The sequence below is a fragment of the Asparagus officinalis genome, chromosome 4 (genome assembly GCF_001876935.1).
Source record: "Asparagus officinalis chromosome 4, Aspof.V1, whole genome shotgun sequence".
Taxonomy (NCBI): Eukaryota; Viridiplantae; Streptophyta; class Magnoliopsida; order Asparagales; family Asparagaceae; genus Asparagus; species Asparagus officinalis.
This window is the reverse complement of record NC_033797.1, coordinates 133,353,943-133,365,319: the sequence shown is the minus strand read 5'-3', so window position 1 is coordinate 133,365,319 and position 11,377 is coordinate 133,353,943. Positions and strand designations below refer to the sequence as shown.

At 41.4% G+C, this 11,377-nt stretch overlaps 1 protein-coding gene across 1 annotated transcript; it reads left to right on the top strand.

The window, feature by feature from the left end:
• Window positions 8,582–10,990, top strand: LOC109836163 (blue copper protein-like). Its single transcript, XM_020404046.1, is given in 3 exon segments — window positions 8,582–8,779; window positions 10,362–10,486; window positions 10,489–10,990. Coding segments are annotated over 3 exon segments (573 nt in total). The 5' UTR covers window positions 8,582–8,607; the 3' UTR covers window positions 10,765–10,990.

Here is an 11,377-nt window from a genome sequence, read left to right as displayed (position 1 = left end):
GTACTCGCTGGGTGTTGAAAAACGCGGGTCCGACCCTAGCGTTTTAATGTTGTAACGCGGGTTCGACCACGGTGTTTTGATGTTGTAATGCAGGTTCAACCCTCGTGTTTTGATATTGTAACGCGGGTTCGACTCCAGCGTTTTGATGTTGTAACGCGGGTTCGACCCTGGCGTTTTGATGTTGTAACGCGGGTTTCGACCCTGGCGTTTTTGATGTTGTGACGCGGGTTTCGACCTTGGCGTTTTAACATTGTAACGCGGGTTCGACCCTGGCGTTTTGACATTGTAACGCGGGTTCGACCCTGGCGTTTTACCGTTGATACACGGGGAGGACCTCCGCGTCTTGCCTTTGTCATTGCGTTGCAAAGATCATTGTCTTGTAATCTTCGTCTTGGCTCCTTGAGAATATGAGAGTCGTCAGATTGTAACTCCCGATGTTGATTGTGAATGTTGTTGAACTAGAGCTCTCATCGGTTGTCGTGAAGGTCGTCAGATTATAACCTTCAGCGATCTATGTGAAAGTCTTCAAATTGTAGTCTTCTGGAAGTCGTCAGATTATAACTTCCATCATCGGTGTTTGATGGGGGATAAGCTATCTATTGTGATTTTTAGACAGCCTACACTTAGCAAGGGTCAACTGAAGATATGGCCAAATCCTTTATTCTTATCCAAATACCCTGCATTCGAAGTCCTAAGACGAGGAGGTACTGCCGAACTTCAGAGCCAAGAGCCACGAATTTCAGCAAGGGCTAGTGAGATCCCGCGAACTTCGGCATAAAGAAGGAGTCTTTCGAAGGATTTGAAGTCTGTTTCCACCTTTCCTTGAGATTAGGCTTGGTCTTAATCTCGAAAAGAGTACTGATTTCGCTTGGTCGATATCAGTACTTCAGCAAATACTTCCTTTGTGAAGTAGGAGCTCTGATCAAATATTCTGTCGACCAGATCCAGATTCGAGGCGGTCCACGGATAAACCCCGGCATAGGTAAAGATCCCACGCAAACAGTAATATGCGATAAACGTTCTCTGCTGTGTGTTGTTTGAAGGAGATTGTAATTTTCTTTATTTTTTCATTGTGTAAGATCTTATAAAAAGATCGTCCCTTTTCGAACTTGTTGTAACGACTAAAGCTGTAATGAGTTATACAATGAAGAAAACAATTTCCGACCCAAACACACTTCTCTCCTCATCTTCCACCTGCTGCCTCCTCCTTTGTTCTTCCTCCTCTGCTTGGGTTGTGGTCGGCTCATTTGCTCTCTGGTCATTATGCTGTATTAGCTCTGTTGTGAGTCCCTGATCATCCATTGCATCCTTTAGCTTTTGTATTGCTTTCCCTGCCCTAGAGCCTGTCCATTCATTTACATAGTGGATCATAGAGTTAATAATATTTTCAACAGAAGGGGAGTCATTTTGGAAAATTTTGTTGTTGTGTGCATGTCATATGCACCAGCACACAGTTGGGAATACTGTTTGCCAAATGATTCTATGATTAGGAGGATGTGAGGAATTATCCTCTAGAGGAATGATGTCATGTAGGTTATTCGGCTATTCTGTGTGGGCAAATCTAGCTCTGAAGGAGCCCTAAACATTTTCGGATAGTTGACATTTTAGGAATAGATGCTCTGAGTCATGCAACTCATTTAGGCATAAAGAACAAGCCAGATCCCCCTACCACCCTTTTCTGCTTAAATGCACTTTGGTGTTTGGTTTGTTGAGGGACAAGAGCCAGAAAAAGATTTTAACTTTTAGAGGAAGAATTGATTTCCATATTTGCATAGAGGTGGAGGAGGTAACCCCTCCTCTAACTGAGAACTTGTATAAAGAGTTCACCGTGAATTCCCCTGAGATGGATAGAGACCATGATGGGGAATCAACCATCCCCAATGTATTAGAGGCCTTGTAGTCAGAGGAATAAGAACTCTAACAAATTTGGAATTATTCAAACTTCCAAATCTTTTTTTAGTTGAAAGGGAAATTTTCATGTGAAGCCCACTTTTCTTTTTGCTGCAAGATACTTTGACAAAAAAGATTTGCTGAGTGACATCAAATTTCACATAACAGAATGATGATTATGAGATGATAGTCCATTTAGCAAAATGAGTTACTAAGAAATAATGGGTTACTAAGAAATAAAATGATAAGGTCTACATCTTTTAACGTGACTAATTAGTGAGTCTCATTACTAGTTTGTCTCTTAGTACCTTATTTTACTAAATAAGTTACCACTCATATCCATTATTTCCTTTATATGAAATTCTTAGTAAAATTTACATCAATATTGTTGGGTATTCGAAACAATCAAATCGAACCCATGCCCTTCCGGACCTTGTGTTGAAAGTAGGAAGTAGAAAAATTCACCACAAATAAGGATCAAAACTTATAGGAATAATAAAGGAGACGAACACACAGATTTAACGAGATTCAGCAACGTGCCTACGTCCTCAGGAGCCACGCCACACAATTCTTTTATTGATTGAAGAAGAAATACAAGCTCTCAAACTAGGGTTTTATCTCTCTGAGATCTCTCTGTCAAAAGCTCTCTCTTTTGATGGTTTTCTAATGCTTAACAAACCCTAAAAACGTTTGGGTATTTATATCAAACCCAACCCAAACAGATTTCCTGAACTCATAAGGAATCTGGAAAACAGCGTCGTGGTCGATCGTGACGGTCGACCGCGCTGGTATCACAGTCGACCGAACCAAAACCCGAGAGCAGAAAACATTACGGGGTTGGTGCGGTCAACCGCCACGGTCGATCGCCTTCAGCTCCAGCCTCTCCCTAACTCCTGAGCACGTTCGCGATCGACCGTCACTGACTCACGGTCGACCGCCAGGCTGACTGGTAGTTCTCCTGAACTTTTTGGACTGTGTTCTTCGTGATTCCATCTTCGGCTTTAACTTTGGGTCTACACTTTAGACTAACAATCTTTCACTTGGAGACCAAAGTGCCATCAGTGAGTTCACCCGAACTCTCCCCTTCTTCACATGTATCTTCTCCTCCTTGAAAAAATCCTTTCTTCAATCACTAATATCCCGACGATCTTGCTGATCCTCGTAGTGTGGCTCCGCCTTCGTCTTCTACTCGTGAAGGCCAACTGAAGTTGCGCACAACTCTAGTTTCTCAATGGTGACTATCTTCGTCAACATGTCCAATGGATTTTGACTCCCCAAAATCTTTGTTAAGTGTAACTTTCCGTCTTCAACTAGCGAGCATATAAAATGATATTTGACGTCGATGTGCTTCGTTCTGGCATGATATACTGGATTCTTAGAAATATGTATAACGCTCTGACTATCACAATAAAGAACTCCTCTCCCTTGCTTCAGATCCAACTTTTCCAAGCACCTGTTCAACCAGATCATTTCCTTGCTTGCTTCGGTCACCGCGATATACTCAGCCTCAGTTGTAGATAAAGTCACAATCTTCTGTAGACGTGAAACCCAGTTCACTACTACCGACGCTAAGGTATAAACATATCCCGTGGTGCTTCGTCTCGTATCATGATCACCGGCGAAGTTTGCATCCACGTATCCCTACAGCACCAACTCCTTTCTCCTGAAACATAGTGGTTTGTTCATTGTTCCCCTCAAGTACCACAATATCCACTTCACGGCCTCCCAATGTTGCTTCCCTGGATTGCTTGCAAACCTACTCACAACTCCCACTGCATGGGCGATGTCCGACCTCGTGTAAACCATCACGTACATAAGACTCCTAAACCATCATGTACATAAGACTCCTAATGGCCGAAAAATATGACACTTTGCTCATATGCTCTCTATCTGCATCTGTCTTAGACGATTGGTCCTCAGATAGCTTGAACTGACTTCCAAGCGGTGTGCTAACAACTTTAGTATTCTGCATATTGAATTCTCAATGTATTCAGCTTGACTCAATCTTAATGTCCCTTCAGCTTCATCCCTACTGATTCTCATCCCTAGAATCTACTTTTCTACACCCAGATCCTTCATTGCAAACTCCTTTGCTAGCTACTTCTTCAAACTATTTATATCTTCTAAACACGGTCATGCTACAAACATGTCATTAACATATAATAACAAGATAATAAAGCTGGACTCAAACCTTTTGAAATAATAGCAATGATCCGAATTACATCTTCTGTAGCCATTGTTTTGTATAAAGTTATCAAATTTCTTGTACCACTGTCTCGGAGCCTGTTTCAAACCATATAAGCTCTTCTTGAGCTTGCACACCATCTCTTCCTTTCCTTCTTCAATGAAGCCAACAAGTTGCTTCATGTAGATTTCTTCATCCAAGTCATCATGAAGAAAGACAGTCTTCACATCTAACTGTTCAAGAAAGAGGTCTTCTACAACTACCAAACTCAACACCACTCTGATGGTTGTGAGCTTCACGATAGAGAAAAATATCTCCGTGTAGTCCACTCCTTCCCGCTGTTGAAACCCCTTCACTACTAATCTGGCCTTGAATCTCTTGCTTCCATCACTCTCCTACTTGACTCGGTAGACCCATTTGTTATGTAAGGCATTCTTCTGTGCAGGTAGCTGGGCTAACTCACATGGCTCATTAGTGAGTAGAGGATCCATCTCCTCCTGCATCGCATGCTCCCACTGCTGAGATTCACTCACTTGCATAGCCTCCTCATAGCATTCTGGTTCACCGCTATCTGTTAATAATAAGTAATCAAGAGATGAAAGATATCTGAGATTTGGTTTGGGTACCCTGGATGACCTCCTGAGCTCCACGCCCTGGGTAGTTGCTTCTGCACCTGGAACCTCCTCCGTTCTATGGTCAGAACAAACATCATCACCTCTATCTGGAAGTTCCTCTAAATCCATGTACTCGGATCCACCTGCATCCGTAGTGCTGCTCCCACTATTTTGGCTATCCTTGGTATTTTTCTTGTTCTTGTACATCACCTCTTTATTGAATATCACGTCACTGCTTCTGATGATCTTCCTGTTCTTCTCATCCCAAAGACGATACCCGAACTCATCAATGCTGTATCCAATGAATGTGCACTTCTGTGACTTAGCCTCTAACTTGTCTCTGACATGGTCACTGATATGAACATAAGCCACGCAACCAAATACCCGTAAGTGTAAGAGATTTATCTTCTTTCCACTCTAAACCTCCTCTGGAATCCCAAAATCCAATGGAACTGATAGCCCGTGATTAATAAGGTAAGCTGTCGTATACACCATATCCGTCCAAAACGTCTTAGGCAAACATGCATGTAATCGCATGCTCGTGGCACACTCCATCAAGGTTTTGTTCATCCTCTTTGCAATGCCGTTTTGCTTCGGCGTCCCTGGAGTAGTCATCTCTAAACGAATATCATTTGTAGCACAGAACCTCTTGAACTCCTCCAGCTCGTATTCTTTACCGTTGTCTGATCTCAGACACTTCACTTTCAGATCTGTCTCATTCTCCACCATGGCCTTCCACTTCTTAAAGACTCCGAACACCTCTGACTTGTGCTTCATAAAGTAGACCCACACCTTCATCGAGTGATCGTCGATTAAGGTGACATAATATCTCAAACCGCCAAAAGAAGACACACTGGTTGGACCTCATACATCTGTATGAATCAACTCTAGCTTCTGAGCCTTAGGTGGTCTTCCACCATTCTGGAAACTAACCCTCTTCTGCTTCCTAAAGATACAGTCTTCACAAACCCCGACTTCCACGGAGTCGATCCCGGTTAGCTTTCCCTGTGAATGTAAGATCTTAATCCTCTTCTCGCTCATATGCCCTAGTCTGTCGTGCCACAGATCTGTACTCTCTTTGTCAGCTACAATTGCGAGGGTGTCACTCGCATGTAAGGTGAGATAGAGAGTCCCTAATTTATTGCCTCGAGCAACTATCATCGTACCGTTGGAGATTCTCCATGAATCCCCTGTGAATGTCGAAACATAGCCTTCTGCTCCAAACTATCACACAGAAACAAGATTCCTCTTCAGCTTCGGCACGTGTCTTACGTTCTTCAAGATCCACTTAGAGCCCTTCATCTGAATCTGCACTTCACCATTTCCAACAATATTACAAGGCTCGTTATTCCCCAAATAAAATTTTCCAAAGTCCCCTGCTACATAATTCTAGAGAAACTTTCTGTTAGCAGTGGCGTGGAAAGAGGTTCCTGAGTCGATGACCCAAGAATCTGAGTCGCTATCCATAGTAAGGATCAAGACATCTTGCACGATATGAGCCTCCTGCTCACCCGTGTCCTTCTTTAGACTCTTGCAGACTGAAGACATATGGCCCTCCTAGTCGCAGTTCCAACACTTCTCTTTAATAGACCTAACCTTCGAGTTCGACCTCTTCTTTACTGATTTCGACCGATTCCTGTTTTGGTTCCCTTTCTTCTGGCTTCAGCCTCTTTGCTCGAAATTTAGGGCTAAATCTGAACCTTCTGATTCGGACGATTTCCTTCTAACCTCCTCGGATAGAATCATGCTAACCACCTCACTCAGTTTTAACTTTTTTTTCCCGCCGAATTGCTGATTGTCGTCACACAACCTGCCCAACTATCCGGTAATTGCGATAGTAATAGTAGGGCCTATACTTCGTCATCAAACATGATGTCTATGGAGATAAGTTGATCAACAATCGTGTTGAACTCGCTGATGTGCATCGTGAAGGACCGTCCTTCTGTAATCTTGAGGTTGAAAAGAGTCTTGACGAGATGTACCTTGTTTGCTACCGACGGTTGCTCGTACATCTTCGCGAGCGCTTCCATAAGCCTCACCGTCGTCTTCTCCTTCAAGATATTGTGGGCTACTGATTTGGCGAACGACAACCGGATTTACCCTAGAGCCTTCCTATACAGTATCTTTCAATCATTATCTGACTCCTTTTTCTTTTGTCCCTTATCATTGCCCATCAACGGGCGATACAAGTCCTTCTGGTACAGATAGTCCTCCATCTGTGACTTCCAGTAGGCGAAGTCTGAGCCGTCAAACTTCTCGATCTTAGATTTGATTTCCTCTGCCATGGCTTTCACACAAATTGCTGAACGAAGCTCTGATACCAATTGTCGGGGAATCGAAACAATCAAATCGAACCCTTACCCTTCCGGACCTTATGTTGAAAGTAGGAAAGTAGGAAAATTCACCACAAATAAAGATAAAAAATTGCAGGAATAATAAAGGAGACGAACACACAGATTTAACGAGGTTCGGTAACGTGCCAACGTCCTCGGGAGCCACACCACATAATTCTTTTATTGATTAAAGAAGAAATACAAGCTCTTAAACTAGGGTTTTATCTCTCTGAGATCTCTCTGTCAAAAGCTCTCTCTTTTGATGGTTTTCTGATGCTTAACAAACACTAAAAACGTTTGGGTATATTTATATCAAATCCAGCCCAAACAGATTTTCTGAACTCATAAGGACTCTGGCAAATAGTGTCGCGGTCGACTGTGACGGTCGACCGCGCAGGTATCGTGGTCGACCGCGACGATCGACCGAACCAAAACCCGAGAGCAAAAAACATTACAGGGTTGGCGCGGTCGACCGCCTTCAGCTTCAGCCTCTCCCTGACTCCTGTGCACGTTCGCGGGCGGCCGACCGCCATGCTGACTGGCAGTTCTCCTAGATTTTTTGGACCGTGTTCTTTGTGATTCCAGCTTCGGTTTTAACTTTGGGTCTATACTTTAGACTAACAAATATGAACACTATAAGTTTTGATTAATTGAGGATATCGATGCTGACAACATTCTGGTTATGAGGTTCATTTTTTTCATTGATCTATAAGAACCCCCATAAAAACAAAACTCCTATTAACATTTATTATCATACCAATAAAAAAATTCTTCTTGTGCATGATGATGGAAAGAAGAATAAGTAATATGGATGAAATAATTTGAACTTGCATTTTTTTCTTTCTCCTTCTCTTGTCCACCATTAGTTTCGAAGTAATGAAAAAAGGGCCTCTACCAACTACTGTCTCTCTACAGTCAGAGTTTAGGTTAGTCTTCTTCCCTAACTCCTTTACTCCTCTAACAAACCTTGCCATGATGACTTGTGACAACTTGCCCTCGCTTAGAAGTCAAATGTAAGATATTCTCATCTTTTAAGCAAAAGGAAAACATTACATCACTGTCAACTTATGCTAATTAATGCTAGACAATAAAATCCATCCGAAAAAAAAACGAACCATTAGAAAAGAGCCATCTGTATTTCTCAAGCTTGATTCAAAAGGTTCAGAATTCATATGTTTCATAAAAATGAATTTCTCTGTTATTGATAAATATATGGGCATGCACATAATTATTATTGTAAAATGATCTCTTTGATGTCTAACCACAATGTATGAAGAGGTTCTGAATACTTTTGCACGGATCAAGCATGGCTAGTTAATATCCTAAGTATTAGGTGTCAAGGTTCAAATTTATATATACTTTGCATAGTAGATAACAGAGCATAATGTAGTAGGAAAGTTGTGAAGATATTATACACGTTAGGTAGCTAATAAAGTTGAAGGAGCTGGTAGCAGACTAAAACTAACTCTAAACGTCAATATCACCTAACATCAACAAACACAACACTATGCATTCTTCTATATAAACTCATTTATGATGGTAGTTTTCACATCCTTGAGCTAGCTAATAAACACAAGCCCTAGAAATGAATATGAATTTATTAGCGGTTAGTGTTGTGGGTCTCTTGGTGGTTGTGATAGCCGTAGCTCCGGCCATGGCCACCGACTACACGGTGGGGGATTCGTCGGGGTGGACGCAAGGTGTGGATTATAAAACTTGGGCTTCTGATAAAACCTTCAAGGTTGGAGATACCTTAGGTAAGTCTAGTTTCTTTCTCCTATGTCTCCTAGATGTTTCCATTTTGCATTTCTAAAATTTTACCCTCAATTCTTGTCAAACCTTTTAAATTCTGGTATAGAGGAAGAGATCTTTGATATGATATCTAGATTTCGGTTCATAAAAGGATGCTCAACCTACAAGGGTATATCATCATTACAGTTTTAGAATTTTGATGCCGTAATAGTATCTTTTGATAAACATATGCTAGATGCACGTGCCAATACATTTATCCTTACTCTTTCTCTATTTATTTTTAAACTAGAAGCTAATTTGTAAAATTTCAATGACGTATTCCTTACGGAAACTTTCTCACTTGACAAGTGACCACTTTAAGGGTTGAACTACTTGTAGCAAATTAATTATTTTCAGAATAAATGCCCCCCGGCCCCACACACACACACTCTCTCTCACGCACGTATAAGGTGGTTTATTGATACTCCGTAATTAATCCTGTAATTTATTGATACTCCGTAATTCTTTTAATCTGTATTAACAAGCTTTATCTGTCTTACGAACTGTTATTACGTCTCTTCCGTATTTCTTGTGTTTTTTAATTAAAAGACTTGTATGTAAGATACTAAATAAAGAAATTGGTTATTGTTAGGGAATATCTGAAACCTCAGTTTTCCAAGTCCATTTCCATTTTCAGAATGGATTTAATTGTCTGTTTAAATCAATCATGCAATATTTTTTGTGGCTTGGCCGCACGTAGAAGGAAGATGATAGAGATATATATGATTGACACATGCCCCAACAGCTCCATAAACTATGTATTTACAGTGTTCTTTGAATCAACTGATAGCTAAGTTAATCTCTCTATATATATGGATTTGTGGTGGTTCATATTGTCAAATGAACTACTAAGAGATAAATGGGGTCCACACCCTTTTAGATGACATTTAGTGTGAATTTCATCACATGGTTTTTCTTAGCAGCTAATTTAGTAAAATGAACTGTCATCTCATTTTCTTTATTTCTTATACGCACGCCTAGAACACGTACTTCTTCAAGGGCATATAATTAGGCTAAATTAGCTCATACATGATCCACTAGCTGATAATTGATATGCGTATTTGCCCACCTGTGATCCATACGGACTTGCCCAAGTGTTAGTTTCGCCTAGAACGGGTAATTAAGTCTGACAATTAATGGGTAAACTAGATTAATTAGTGCTAGTCCTAGTTATATGATAGACTATACGGTACGTAGGGCCAGTTTGGTTTCGATAAGTGTAAACTGATTTTCATAAAACTGTTATTTAAGTTAAACTCAATTTGGCTATTTTCAATTAAAACTGATTTAGAACTAATAGTTAACTAATTTTTTATTTGATTCAAGTTTGAGTTAGATTCATATTATTGCCTTTATTTTTTATAAAATCCCGTTTATTCCAGACTACCACCGCCTTGGATTGATTATCAGTAGATACTATGTATGATTGCCCAACTACCCCTATATTCACGCTTCATTTATTAAGTTATTAAATGAGAGATTTCTTGAAATTTTTTTTCCAATTTATGAATCCTAATTAAAATGAGTCGTAATTAATGTTTGCCACAGTGTTCACCTACGGCTTCCTGCACAGCGTGAACGAGGTATCGAAATCGGACTACGACGGCTGCTCCTCATCCAACTCCATCCAGAGCTACACGACGGCACCCAGCACCAAATGGTCCTCCCTCGACAGCCCGGCGGCCGCTACTTCATCTGCGGCACCCCGGGCCACTGCTCCGGCGGCATGAAGCTTGCAGTCTCCGTCGCCTCGTCCGGCTCCGACGGCAACGGCAACGGCAAACACCTCCCCTCGACCCTCGCGCTCGGGCTCCGGTCGCCGACTACACCCTCGGGACTCCCAGCGAAGAACACGCCGGACGGCGCAAGCACGGCCGGCGGCGGAGGGGTTAATGGGTTGGTGGCGGCCATGGCTGGGGCTTTGTTCGCGGGGCTAGCACTTTTGGGCTAGGGGAGAGACAGTGCGTCGAGAATATTGTTGTGTCGTGTAGCTTTGTTGTTCGTTTGTGGTTTAGTCTGAGGAGGTTATTTGCTTTGCTAGAGTATATATGTGTATCATGAGATGCAGATTTGTTGTTTTTTTTTTGGTGTTGTTTTACGTATGAGATCTTATGTAGTATCCCTTTTCCCTCTTTGACTTGTTTGTTCAACGTGGGTAATATGCATGGATTTGATTACTTTGGGCTCATTTCATAAAAACCCTCAATTGAGGGACGGGGTATCTTGCTTATAAATGACAAATTATTAGGCTTGAGAGTGATTTTGAAAGCGGATGGATTTAAACATAAACGCGGGGAAATTTTTGGGCTTATAGGTAAAGACCCCTTTCAGAAGTGAACGGGTTTGGAAATATATAGGGTAAACTTTGGGTTTAGAGGCAAAATGAACAGTTCACTGAGACGAAATGGATGTGGAAATAAATTAGTGAAGTGCTTTGTGTGTAAAAGTAATTTTGGAAGTGGGTGGATTTCACAAGAAATGGATGTGTAACTTTAGATTTATAGACCAAAGAACTTTTCTTTGAAGTAGGACTACTTTTTCTACTCTTATTTGGCTTGTAAGAT